The sequence below is a fragment of the Bos mutus genome, chromosome 2, assembly GCF_027580195.1.
Source record: "Bos mutus isolate GX-2022 chromosome 2, NWIPB_WYAK_1.1, whole genome shotgun sequence".
In the NCBI taxonomy this organism is placed as follows: domain Eukaryota; kingdom Metazoa; phylum Chordata; class Mammalia; order Artiodactyla; family Bovidae; genus Bos; species Bos mutus.
Genome location: NC_091618.1, coordinates 97050073 through 97065083, shown reverse-complemented (window position 1 = coordinate 97065083; position 15011 = coordinate 97050073). Strand labels below are relative to the sequence as shown.

General features: G+C 34.9%; 1 protein-coding gene across 1 annotated transcript in view; it reads left to right on the top strand.

Annotated features, from left to right (window-relative positions):
* The window catches only part of ACVR1C (activin A receptor type 1C), an 82201-nt gene extending 74057 nt beyond the window's left edge, over positions 1-8144 (top strand). Inside the window, exon 9 of the mRNA XM_005906375.2 lies at positions 691-8144. Coding sequence (XP_005906437.1) covers positions 691-816 — 126 coding nt within the window. The 3' untranslated portion in view covers positions 817-8144. The remainder of the gene's footprint in view (positions 1-690) is intronic.
* The last annotated feature ends 6867 nt before the right edge of the window (positions 8145-15011 follow it).

The following is a 15011-nucleotide window of genomic DNA, read 5'->3' as shown; positions in this document are numbered from 1 at the left end:
ATGAGCAGGGGCCACTCTGTTGCAGTACGTGGGCTTCTCATTGTGGAGACGTCTTCTCTTTTGCAGAACACCAGCTCTAGGTGCACAGGCTTCAGTGGTTGCAGCTTGAGGGCTCTAGAGTGCAGGCTCAGTAGTTGTGGTACACAGGCTTAGTTCCTCCAGCGTCTGGGATCTTCCCGGACCAGAGATTGAACCCATGTCCCCTGAATTAGCAGGCAGATTCTTAACCCCTAGACCAGCAGGGAAGCCCTGGTTCTTTTCTGAGGGGAGACACTCTGATGTCTTTCTGAAGGGAGTTGCCCTGGTCTTTTTTTCTGAAAGAAATCACCCCGGTTTCTGTCTGAGAGGAAATGCTCCAGTATTTTTCTAAGGAGAGGTGCCTTGACCCTTGTTTGAGAGGAGACTGGTCCTCTCTTCTGGTTACCACGTGATCCTTGTCTCAGAGGAGACTCTAATCTCTGTCTGAGTGGAGACGACCCAGTCTGTGTTTGAAGGGAGACACCCTCGTGTCTGTCTGAGGGGAGACACCCTGCACAGGATTTTTGAGGTGATTTGACCCTAATCTCCTTCTCCTATTGATTTAAATTTATTATTTCTATATCAGAGCTTAGCATCAATTCCTGCGTTTGTGATTTTTCTTCTCTTGTACTGTGTTTTGTGCTAAAGATTTTGATATTTTTTTCTCTTAAGGCACTCCGAGTCATGGGGAGAATAATGCGTGAGTGTTGGTATGCCAATGGGGCAGCACGACTAACTGCTCTTCGGATTAAGAAGACTATATCTCAACTTTGTGTCAAAGAAGACTGCAAAGCCTGATGATGAAAATCATGTTAAAAAGAAATAATCACACAGCTTTCTTTCTCATTTTCCCTTTTTATGTGAATTTTTTGCCTTTGTTTTGTCCTTGTTTTTGTTCTACCTCAAAGATAATGCAGTGCAGTATTTAAGTGCCCAAAGGCACCATGAAAAAATAACTAAAGTCAAGTGTGGGCTGGAGTTGATGTCATCTACTCCCCATGTTGTCTTTAATTTTATTTTGAAAAGCAACACATCAGCTCATCTTTTTATTTAAGGAACATATTACAAAAGTGTAAAATAAGCTATATAAAGTAAGAAAAGTTATTAAGATTTTATTTTACTTGAATCAGGAGCACATGAATGAATAGAAAAAAATATAAAAGCCCATTTACTTTTTCTCCCGAGATGAAAACTTTTCATTAAAAATGTGAACTGGAACATATTATATCTAAACAAAGCTTTAGATTATATAATCTATGGTTTTTTTTTTTTTTTTTTAATGAATAGGACCTTTAAAAAATTAAACAGTGCTCTGAAGTTTAGGATACAAAATATGTAAAAGTAGACCTGCTTGATTGGAAGATGGAAGTGAGATCAGATCACTTACTTGGTTTCTCCTTCCCTGTCCTCCTACTCTTCGTAATGCACAACCACAGCAGCTCCTGAGACAAACAGTTTGAAAGTCACTGAGATTGTTACTTTCTCTTATTTTCACATGAGATACCTGACATTTTGAATCATTGAGAAATGTCCCAAAGTGACACAGCTAGTGACAAAGCCGGCGTTAGGTCCAGATCTTGTGATGATCCACGTGGTAGGTTTAGCTAGCTTCCTACTTTCCCTTTAATTCCTATAGTATTTCTTCTCCCTGTGGAGAAACAACATCTTTCATGATGATATTTGTGGTTTAGTCAAACAGAAGGCAAATTATTTTGCAGAATCCTAATGGACCTGGATGAACTCCCAGGACAATATCCACTGGTGTTTTCCTCATGGAAATTCCATAGTCAACCTATTTGTTAAATAGTTTTAATGTTCTCTCAATAGTTCCAGAGATTAATCCGTCATAAAAATCCATTGTCAGAGATTTTTTAAGGCATTTTTTTAATGTTTTTAAGGCATTTCAGAGGTCCCTACTACCTTTGTACATATACATTTAGAAAGAGGACAAGAGAGGAAGAGGTTACTAGGAGATATTTTGAGGAAAAATTAAGAAAACTCTTAAATGAAGTGTAATAACCAAACCTAACTAAGGATTATCAGTAACTGTAAAGGATATTCTCTTGTCCTTTCAAAATGAGCAATGAGTGTGGAAGAATGCTCATGATAATTTTGCTTCTACTTCCTGTAGAGACAGAAGTGAAACATTCTGAATAATACATGGGATATTAAATATTTTTTCAAATCTATAATTCTGCTTTGGCAATGTTAAATCTTCTAAAACATTGTTCAGAATGTTTTTATTCTTCTAAAACGTTGTTTCCTAAACCCTGTTCCTTAGAATGCTCTTCTGAGATGATCAAAGACCAAAAGTATTCTTTGATACATCTTAGAAAGTGATACTGCATATTAGCATATTATGTGCTTTGTGAAGTCTAGCAGTAAAAATTGTTACTTGAATTTCTTTAAACTGGATTTCCCAAATTATTTGACCAATGGGACTCTTTTTATAAAAAACAGGGGAAACCTTTTATTAGCCTACGTTTTAGTTTCTACAAAGCATGGCTTGGGTAACAGTGTTCTAAAGGATGTGCTCTATATAGAGCACAATCTAGTGATTACACTTCATTCCACTATGAAAATATGTTACTGAACCCATCTTCATTTGACTAGGATGAGCTATCAAAGGCAAGAATCGGACAGCTCTAGCTTGCATATTCTTTCACTCTCATTCATGCAGTTGTCCATTCATTAAAGAATATCTTCCTTGCCACAACTTTGGGTCCAATAAGGAAATTAAAAGATGGATAGGTTCTGTTCTCAGGGATTTTGAAGTCTAATTTGGGAATAGGAACAGGGGTGTGGGTGTTTGGGGGAAGTAAATTGGCAAATAAATATGATACAGATTAGGGTGTCTCAAATTCTGTGTGATGATGGTTTTCAAAAACAAATCCCAATTTGCAGTGCATTTAGAAAGTATCTTTAGTTATTCCAGACAATCTAAATTATGTAATCAATTTTTAAAAGTACATATGGGAAGAGATTCTAAAAAAAGCTTATGTGAAGGGGTAATCTTGCTTGTGCTTGTTACTTTAATTTCTCATAGATTGTTTCTGCATATATGAGAATGAAATTATTTATGTACTATGATTGTATGACTTTCAAACAAGAATAATATTTTCTCTTTTATTCATGTATGTTGGGTGAATATACTTACTTAATTTTAAGAAATGATTTAAATCTCCATTTTATTTGACATTATGTTTTATAATCTATTTGAAAGTGTCCATAATTCCATAATTTTATTGATTCAACTTTCACTCTAGGGCAATCTGTACATTTTGAGATATTTTCCTCATTTTTGTGTTGGTTAACTGTACCTCCTAACTGAATAGTCTTATATTTCAATTTCCAAAATATATTTTTAAAGAAAAGGGGTAGGTTAACAAAAATGATAGGGACCTTAACTCTCAGAATGATTATAAATAGAAAATGCTTACAAAATAGGATATAGCTTAGAGCATTAGACAAATTTATTGTATATAACCTATGATGTTAAACTTTATATTGTTTCTTTTTGATAGAGTCTTACTGTGTAATATTTATTTCTTTTGAATTTTGTTGTAAGCAAAAAATTATTCTTCTTAGACTCAGAGTGTCAGTGTTCTTTTCTCCTTTCAAGTATTTTGGCTTTGGGTATAATGTGGAGCTTGGGAAAATGCTATTTATGAAATTTCAGTACTGTATAAAGTGATGGAATTTAAATGCAGCATCACTTCCTTAAACTAAGGGAAACATCATTTGTTGTCAATATTTCAGCATGAACTTGTTGCCTTATAAGCTAAGCATTTAAGGATGTAATTGGTACAGATTCTGTTGTGTGCTTTATTCTGTCTAAAATATTTGGCATGTCACATCTAGAATTCTTAATTCATATTCTGACTTGAAAGTTAAGTGAAACATGACTGTGTCGTGCACTATTTTAGGTATAGCACTTGCTTCTCATCTTTATACTTTCAATTAACTTTGCATTTTAAATTTCCATGATTATATGAAAATAGTAACCTGATTCTAGTGTCTGAAGACTTCAAAATCAGCTTTTATTTTAAAATGAAAATCTACAATAGATTCACTAGGTTAGATGTTCCATAAACATTTATTATTTGTAATACTTCTACCTTAGTAGAATTATTAAATAAAACAAAACAAAACTACTTCTACTATCCTGGAATTTTGCCACCATTTGACTTACTGGGGCAGAGAAAACTCAGGGCTATCTTAGAATTTATGCAAAAGTACTGGAGAATCCCATGGACAGAGGAGCCTGGTAGGCTGCAGTCCGTGGGGTCGCAGAGTGGGACATGACCGAGCGACTAACACTAGCCTGGCACTAGAGCTCCAGGGAAACTACTAGCAAATCATCCGAAGGCAGGAAACCCATGTTTGCCATTATACAAAGTTCAACTTAAAAATACTTAGCAGGGAATAGTTTCTGGTTAGTTATTTTAAAATAAATATGGAAATGTAATTCATTTAAATAAATTTAAAGTATGGATATTTTATTTCCCATAAGGAAATCAAGAAAGTAACAATAGCAAATGAGTGAAGTTAATGTCAGTTGATGTTTTCAATAATTGTTCTTTTAGATGAATTTACAACTACAGCATTTTAAGTTATTTGGAAATGTATAAGAATTAGTATCTTAAGATGATGTCATTGTGTTTTTCAAAGAGTTTATAAATATTTTTTCTTTTGTGAAACCTACTACTTCTATATTTGATAATATTTTGTGTTAACTCCCTCCACAAGCTACCACATGGACTTGATGTGTTATTTAGTAAAGACAGTAATCCCTTTGTTCCTGAGAGTTTCTTCTAGACAGAAAAAAATTTCATTTGGAATACAAAAATTTCATTGCAATGTTAAATAGAATTTATGTAGTATAGAAAATTTTCAAAGTGTTTTAATGCAGAATTTTAGTTATTTGACTTTTTTTCTCCCTCTAGCTTTTCTTTTATATTTCATTATTTTTCGCCTCCTTTTAAAATATTCTCCCTCACTGTCTCCCCAAATTATTTTTACTCTCTAATTAAAAGAGAAGACTAGTTACTATGTAACTTAATCATGCTACTATTTAGCCTTCTAATGAAGGGAGAATCCCTTGGTGGTCTAAATTATTTTAGAGGTATCAGACAAAATTGAAACCCAGTATTTGGGAATTGCAAAGGATATAAGAGATTTTATAATTCAATTCCCATATTTTGTAGATGAAGAAAACAAAGATCAGAGATTAAACAACTGCTAGTTTTTAGCAGAACTAATATGAGAACCCAGTGGTGATACCTACCACAGTACCCTGCCATATCCAACATTTACTAATTAAAAAATAATTAGCATCTATCTGCACCTACCTTAAAGGTAAACTAATGAACGTGGCAATGATCAAATCTCACTTCTCTTGATTTCTGCTAAAACAATTTGCTCACTTATGATGAGATTAGTGAGAAAAACCAAAGTAGGCTAAGGAAGAACTGTAAAATAGTTGTCAACCTAGGTAGGCAGCCATTGGAGTGCTGAGTAAAATTTAGGAATTGTGAGAATATAGAATTTTTTCATGCAAGTAGTGATAGGAGACGCTTCATGGCTCTTCTTGTCTCCTTTCTATAGGGATTGTTTTTTCTCTGTATACATTGGAGCGGGAATAAAAAATGATTTGATAGTTAAAATGTGGGACCATGTCTAGTAGCACATTGTCTTACTTCTTTCTTTTCTTAGTTTCTCATTAGCTCATCCTCATTCTTTCAGTGCGTTAAATAATATCTTTGCTGGATTTCATCAATTCCAATCACTGTTCATTTAGTATTCTAGCTCCCATCCAGATCGCTACACACTAAACCTCCTAACAAGACTTTAATTTCCCGTATCCCCATATGAGGACCTTCATCTCATGCCTTTTCTGGCAATTTTTCATTTGGCCTTGTGAAGAATTGTATTTGTTAATGGCAGAGAAGACTTTCTTTTAAATTTTAAAAAGACTAGCAGTCTAGTTAAATTTTAGCTTTTAGTTAACATACAACAAATGTCTACTTTTGCCTTAATGATAAATTCCACTTAAGAGATAGTGGTGTGGACAGAGAATGAGAAATATATGTCCCATAATGTGATTGCTTAATTACTTTCTGCTATACTTCATACTATTGCTTTGTTTTGCTTTGACCATCTTTTAAAATTAAGCCATTATGCCATATGGTTTGGGATATAATATCATTTTGAAATTAGTTAGTAATCCCCATTGAAAAATCCCTCTATTAATATAACTTCCAAGATACTTTTTAATTCAGTCATAGATTAATACAATAGTTGGGAGAGTATGAGCTCTATCTCATCCTAGATTTTAATATTTTCAAATATGATTATATTTTCTTATCATTGGTCAATGTTATTTTAGAAGAAGTTTTTCTCTCCATATCTAACTGTTTTAACTGATAGATTTTTACGCGGGAGTAGAGGAACCTGAGTATTAGCCTGGCCATTAAGAATCTGACTGCATTAAGTAAATTAGCCCCACACTGAGTGTCTGCAGGGAGAAGGAAATGGCAACCCACTCTAGTGTTTCTTGCCTGGAGAATCCCAGAGATGGGAGAGCCTCGTGGGCTGCCGTCTATGGGGTCGCACAGAGTCGGACACGACTGAAGCGACTTAGCAGCAGCAGCAGCAGCAGCAGCAGCAGCAGCAGGGGTTGAACTCCAACCTGCAATTGGCTCTTCAACTCAGAAATATTTTTATATTTTACAGAAATGTACCGTATTAGCTTATGTATCTTCAGAAATGGGCCTGCTTATACATCCTCAGAAAATGAGACCTAAATTTCAAAATGGTTTCTGACATCTGCAAATTAAACAGAGAACTTGGAAAAAATACTTTAAATTTTCATGCTACATTCCCAAGAGAGCAAAAGAGATTGCATGTTTATCCTTTTGACTTAATTTTTCAACCCAGAAAATAGGCAGCAAGACACAGGGATCCTAATTTTTATATCTCCACTGAGTTTTTATTCAACGCCCAAATCTATTCACTCATTTTGCCTTTAAAAAGGCAATTACTTGCCTAAATTCTAACTAGTGCAGGATTAGAGTGTGACTTACCTATATCTCCATTTCTTCCAATAGGCTAAATATAAGTAGCTAAATATTTTTAAAAATCCAATAATTTTTTCTCTTTATATAAAGTAAGATTATTTTAGACAAAATATTAAACTCTAGTTCATTTCCACAGTGATTAGTGTTAAGTTCTTATACTCTTCTGATCCTACACTAGAGAAAATTATTCAAACTTAATCTATGTTTCACGTTTTAAGATGTCCTAAAAACAGAAAATTAGATTCACATCTCAAAAAAAAAAGGAATTTTGGATTGACTTTCAAAGTACTAATACTAATTATACTTTTCTTTTGGTAGTGTGACTTTTCTTATACCTAAGAACTTATTACAAATGTCAAAACCATTGCATTTTGACATTGCAAAACATGCCTTGAACTCTTGAACTACTGTGAAAAGAATCACTGTTGTAAAGACTTATTATAAACTAGCTGAAATTTTTAAGAATGTAAAAAGATATTACTTTTCAACAGACAGGCACAAATGAATGTATATATGAAATATGAAGAAATAAAATAGGTTTTAAAATGAGAATTAGACAATAAATTACATGAAAAATATGCATATGGAGATTTTAGTAGTTGCAATTGAATCATTTAAGCTGAAGAGAATTCCAAATTCCAGAGTAAATGAATGATATTCAAAAGTTTCATTAAATTCTAGTCTGTGGAAACATGCATTTTATAGTAATACATGTATACTTGTTTTGTTTAAAAATAAGAGTATTTTAGTGTTTAGTAAGAACTCAGTGATAGTCTTCATACCAAAATGTTTAACTTAACCAACAGCAAGTCATCAAAGTATTTATTTTAAAGCTTTTAAAAATATTATTGCATAACAATAATTTATGCGATTATTAGCTTTTAGCTGTCTCCAGATGTAAATAGGTATTTACCTAAATGTTATATTTTTATGTACGCATTTTCCAAAAATGTATTGTTTTGTAAGTGGCAAAGACAATAACTTAAGCACTCCTTGCACCTGTTTCTGTGAAGCATATAGAGCTCTATTTTAAATAAAATGTGTCATATTCCAGTTTCTGTACAGTTATTCTATTATTTTAAAATTGTATTTATATTTGCAGGTAGTTTGTGAAGGGGGCTTTGGAAATTTAATGCTGGCTCCATGGGCACTGGAATTTTCCTTCCTTCCTTCCTGGAAGAGACATTTGCTTTTTTAACAGTACTTTGGATGGCATCACCGACTCAATGGACATGGGTTTGGGTGAACTCTGGGAGTTGGTGATGGACAGGGAGGCCTGGCGTGATGCGGTTCAGGGTGTCGCAAAGAGTCAGACAGGACTGAGCGTCTGAACTGAACTGAACTGAACTTTCTACATGAGACTTAGGACTATAGTCTTTGTTTTATTTTTCCTGTTGAGTAACAGGAAAAAATATTTGAGTGTTTGTTGAAAGACTCCTGGCCTGCTCTCCAGCCTAAAATAGCTTCCTTCACACTTAAAAGCTTAAAATACTCAAGAGGTCTACAGATGCCTGAGGGACACAAACCCTGAAAACTTCTCTGCCTTTATTTCACAATCCCATTACCTCCAGCCCCAGTTGTTCTCCAGCTTGCTGCTCCTTGAACCTGCCCTGCACATACCTGTCCAAGGGATTTGCTTTGTTTTCTCTGCCTGTATTGTTCCCCCTCTAGATATTTGTATGGCTTAAGTTTCTGTTTGAAAACCATCACACCAAATGAGCCTTTTTTTTTTTTTTTTCTGCCACCTTTTATAGAGCAGCACCGTTTGTCATTCACTATCTACTCAGTCTGTTTTATTTTCTTTATGGCATTGTGTATTAACTGACATTATATGTCATGTATCCTGTAGTATATAGAATCATGATGACTAGGTACTTGAGCACTAGAATTAAAGATAATTTCAGTCAAATTTGAAGATGTAATTTTAAATCATTAAGACTAACATATTATTTTGCACAGTCAGAAATATTGTATGGAATACATTAACACCCCCTCCCTACTCCCCAACAAATATCTGTTATAAAATCCAACCAAGAATAGTTTAGCCAAATTCATAGTGGCTATTCCAGACTGACATTAGGAGAAAATTAGGTTGGTTTTTAGTTTTAACCCTATAAAGATTTTTCTAGGACTTAGCATAGAGAAACAGAACTCTGCATTGGTTTTGTTTTTGGTGTAGGTTCTGAATTTCTTTTGCTTCTTCATTTTTTTCCATTTGGGGGGCCGTTTTGTTGTGTCTTCATTATCTTGCATTGAGTACTAACCAGATTCACAAGCCAAATATTTTTGTTCAATAATCATTAAATCGAGCTTCATTAACTTCTTGAATTTGAGGAGAAAGACAAAATACTTTACATCAATCCTATGTGAAACCTATGCAATAAATAAAACTGGTGGTTTAGTTTCAGTAGCACGAGTGGTTGTGTTTTATCTTCAGTTCTAATTTTGTGATAACTTTTAAGTTAAGATTTTTATTTATTTTTCATTGGAATGTAATTGCTTTACAATGTGGCAGTTTCTGCTGTACAATAACATGAATCAGCTGTATGTATACATATATTCCTTCCTTTTGAGCCTCTGTTCCACCCTCCCATCCCACCCTTATGGGTCATCACAGAACATCGAGCTGAGCTCCCTGTGCTGTACAGCAGCTTCCCCCAGGTAGCTAGTTTACCCATTGTGGGGCATGTGTGCCAATGCTATTCTCTCAATTTGTCCTACCCACTTCTTCCCCCAGCATTTGATTGTTTTTACGCTAATGTGTTTAAAAGTTGAACAAGCTGATGAAATAATTTACCTAATGGGTGAACTTAAAATTGAAGAGTTACCTTTTTTCCGTTAGGATGGATTCCTGAACGTCAAAGAATTATTAAATCCAGGCTGTTTTATGGGTTGTTCTAGAAGTGAGATTTTAAAGAGATGCCTTATGACTTTTAGAGGAAATGAGTGTACATTCAGTTAAGGAGCATTGTTAAAATTTTACTTGAATAGTTTCTTTAAAATTATTTGATAAGAAGCGTTTTTCTATAGTTTTTGCTAACGCTATATCTAACAAAGTTGTAATTACAATCACTTCTAAAACAAGTTAAATTATTTTCCTCTTATATATTAGTCAATAAATCTTTGTCAAATATTGCTGTTAAATGCATAGTATCATAACAGTCACTGTAGGTGGCGCTAAGGAAACAGTAAGTTCCTGTACTTAAGAAGATAATCTATTTAGGAGGACAAAGCATGTACACGAATTGCTATCCAACCTTAGAAGTTAGTAATACAGAAATGTTATAAGGAAGAAAATTATTAAGGCTGAATATGAGTACAGATATTAAATCATAACACAGATATGGAAACGAAGTATGAGTTAAGTTGAAAGCATCATGAAAATTAATGAGTTGGTGCTGTAGGGTAGGAAAGATTTGTATAATAGAGAAGTCCTTGGTAGTGGTGAATAACTATAGAATTAGAATGGAGGGTCTGATGGGGTTCAGATTATAGCATTTAAACTTGGTTATGTCTTTGAGGGAGGCTGAAGATTTTAAAAATGGTGAAACAGTGGAAACAGTGTCAGACTTTATTTTTTTGGGCTCCAAAATCACTGCAGATGGTGATTGCAGCCATGAAATTAAAAGATGCTTACTCCTTGGAAGGAAAGTTATGACCAACCTAGATAGCATATTAAAAAGCAGAGATATCACTTTGCCAACAAAGGTCCGTCTGGTCAAAGCTATGGTTTTTCCAGTAGTCATGTATGGATGTGAGAGTTGGACTATACAGAAAGCTGAGCACCAAAGAATTGATGCTTTTGAACTGTGGTGCTGGAGAAGACTCTTGAGAGTCCCTTGGACTGCAAGGCGATCCAACCAGTCCATTCTAAAGATCAGTCCTGAGTATTCTTTGGAAGGACTGATGCTGAAGCTGGAACTCCAATACTTTGGCCACCTCATGCAAAGAGTTGACTCATTGGAAAAGACCCTGATGCTGGGAGGGATTGGGGACAGGAGTAGAAGGGGACGATAGAGGATGAGATGGCTGGATGGCATCACCGACTTGATGGACATGAGTTTGAGTGAACTCCAGGAGTTGGTGATGGACAGGGAAGGCTGGTGTGCTGCGATTCATGGGGTTGCAGAGTTGGACACAACTGAGCGACTGAACTGAACAGAACTGAACTGAAGGTTTTAAAGCAGCAGTCATAATCTGAAGTTGGTATTTAATAAAGGTAGTAAAAGAGCTATCTTAGGAGATTTATCAAAGAAACCTGAAAATTCTACTGTTAGCTTTCCTCCCCTAATTGAGAGATAGCAGACAGGTTAAGAATTTCAAGACAAGCTGTATGGTTGGTATCATGTAAGTGTCTTCATATGGTACTTTTCCCCCTACTTTTCAATATGTCTTAAAAACTTTTTTTTTCATAAGAAAGAGAAAAATTAAAAATTATTAAAGATTTCATCTTTAATAATTTGGTTTTATCTTAAATATGATACAAGATATTTTAAAACACACACACAGAGAAACAATCATTTTTAAAAGTCTTTCTTATAATTTTATCTGTGCATGAAGAAGTTTCCAGGTGCCACTGAACTGTGTGTAGTAAATTTCAAATATTATCAAATTCAGTTTAGAAATACTAATGGTGATTTCATAGAAGAACCCTTGCTTCAGCAACTTAGGAAATTACACTTGATTTTCTTTTGAGTGTTACTCAGTTGTGCTTGAAATTGTCATTTGAACCCTTCCAAGAAGCAGGTGGTTAAATGTGGGTTCTGTTTAACATTTACACAAAACATTCCAAACACAATGCACTTTTGCTGTTTAAATGTCTACCAGCTCTCTCTTCTCTCTCGTAGCCTTTCTTTCCTGGGCCATTTGATTTAACTTCACTACATCCATGAAAGGAGAATTGGTTCACAAGTAGTTACCTGCTAGGAAGCATTAGACTATTTTTATAATCTTCCAACTAAAGCTTTTAATGTGGCAACGGCTGGTTCCTGAAGCAGTTTAGGAAAAAAGAACTGCTGAGTTTGCCTTTTATTTTCAAAAGGAAAGATACAAGGTGACACAATCGTGTGAGATGCAAGTGAACCAGAACGAGGAAGTACAGCCTAGTTTTCTGCACAGAACAAAAACAAGACTTTCATTTCAGTTCTATACCACAATCTGGATCTTTGCTTTTATATAACATGTGAACTCTGGTTCATAAAATGTGATTTTCTATATGTGAAGTGTAGTTCATAAGATGTGTTTTTCTCTTAAGTCCGTTTTCCTTTGTCAGATATACATGGGTGATATCCTGAATCTCTTATTGAGAATCCATTTGCTGAAAAGTACTTATTAAATAGCCTAAATTTACAATCAGGTAGGAAGATTACATTCATAGAAATATTCATAAAGATACAAAGACTTGGCTATTTCTTCTTTATTTCTATTATTTCTTCTTTACTTTCTGAAACAGACTTTTATGAAGTGGGATATATTCTCTGTCCCCATCTCCCCCTCTCATCCACTCCTCAATCCACTGTAATAGACCTGTTCTCATCACTCATCTAAAATCACCTTCTCTATGCTCAGGAATGGCCGTCCATAGCCTACTGCAAAAAACACGTCACCCTTCACTTTCTTAGTCCTTCTCGGGTCTTTGACACAGAATGTCCTCTCCCAGAGTTATTTTTCCTTGTTTTCTGAAATATCTCTGTCTCCTGGTTCTTCTTTTCCTACCTCTTTTTCTCTTTCTCAGCGTTCTTCACATAGTTTCCTTTCCCTGTGTATTCCTTAAATGCTAACATTCTGGCTTTGGCTCTTTGCAACCTAAAAATTCTCTTTTTGTGATCTCATCTGCTCTTTTGTCTTTAACAAACCTACATGCTTATAGTCCAAACTTCTCTTCTAAGATGCAGTCCTAATTTTTAGTTGCTTCTTGATGTATCCGCTCTGATGTGCTACAGTTACTAAAGACTCAAATGTTAAAATGTCTTCTTTTTTTGTATTTGACTTCATTTGCTTAGCATAATATATTTGAGAATCATTCACGTTGTTAGATGGCAGAGAACCAATTACTGCACCAGATAGTCTGTCATGGATGAAAGCAGAAGTATCTATTTTTACTTTTAAGTTTTTAATGTATTATATGTATTTTCCTAATTATTTATCAATAAGCTCATCTATTCAGTGGACTAGGTCTTTTGAGACTGAATCAAGTAGAGTAACTGCAATAAAATTTTGGGCAGGTCCAACTCATTAAAGGGGGTTCGAACCGGCAATGAGAGAGAGAAAGATCACAATCATTTGTTCATATTGAGGAGTTAGTATAGACAGATGGTGGGAGGTGGTGAATGTTAACTTCTGAGGTACAGACTACTTGTAAGCATTTTCGAAATTGTCTCTGCAATGTTCAATGTCAGTGTAGAAGTAGCTGGAAAATAATATTTTCTAGCATGATTATGTTACTCAGATCTTTAGTTTTAGATCCCTATCAATTTGCAATTTTTATAGAACACTAGAAACAAAACCATTGATTAATATTCTAAGTGAATATAAGTAATAGTATATACTTTAGACAGTTCTATCCAATTTCTGATGATAACAAGTTTTTCTTGTCTGGGCTGGAGATTAGAGTGGCCCGTGCCTGACACGCCTCCTAGTGGAATACTTCCAGTCCTCATTCTTACTACCGCTTTTTCTTCTTTTCCTTTCTGATTATGTGTGTTCTTCCATTTTCCACTCTAGTAACGCAAGAAGCAGTCGATAACGGGAATTACAGTGGTGAGGATTGGTTTAGAAGGGGAAAGAATTTTGCTTTATTACTTCCTTCTTCACATGGCTTGGTCACTTTTGAGTCATGACCCACATGAATCTAACTTAACATCTTTTGAGGCTAGATTTATGAAACTAGAGCTTGTTATTGAAATTTGAGAACAACTCTAGGGGCAGGTTGACACAGTCCCCAATGGCTTTCAGTACTATCATAATGTACCCCTTTTGATGCCCACTCTAAAGAAACAGGAATGCTGAATTACTGTAAATTGATTCTGGTTTCAGTTGAGAGAGTTTATTTAAGGGCAGAATGGAGCAAAGAGACAATATGTGTTTGCTTAAGACTGTCTAATACATACCAGTTAGATTATAAAAATGATAGGAAATATAACTTTTTATAATGATGTTCCTTTTTCCTTCTGTTAATTTTTCTGAAGGAAACATCTGTAAAACTGACCTTCTGCCTTATTGGAGATAGGTCCTATTACTGGAATAGGAAATACAGTTTTAAACATTGTACTCTATAATACGTGGTGGTTAGTCACTCTCAGTCATGTCCGACTCTTTGCAACCCCATGGACTATAGCCCACCAGGCTCCTCTGCCCATGGAATTCTCCCAACAAGAATACTAGAGTGGGTTGCCATTCCCTTCTTCAGGGGATCTTTCCAATTCAGGGGTTGAACCCAGCTCTCCTGCATTACAGACAGATTCTTTACCATCTAAGCTACCAGGGAAGCCCACTCTATAATATAGATCATAGCAACAGTTCTTAGTCAATAGATTCTGGTCAATGATATTTTAAGAATGTGATGTGTTCTTGCCACATAAAAATTATACACACATCTACACTCATAAGATTGTACCTTCAATCCAAGGTGTCTTTAAAGACCATGAATATACCCCACGTTATTTTGGCTGTATTTTGGGTGAAGATAGAAGAGAAACTTGTTTTACTTGAGACAGTGAACTGACATATGTTTTAAAATGTAAATTATTTCATTTTTCCCTTTTGAGGCAGAGCATATTTTCCCAAAATGACAATAATGTATTTTGGTTTCACATACTGCTCCAGAATTTTGCCACTGTCCTTTCTGGGGAAACCACTTCTCTTCCACTTGAACTTACAGGACCTGTGTGACTATTTCAATGAAAAGAACGCAGC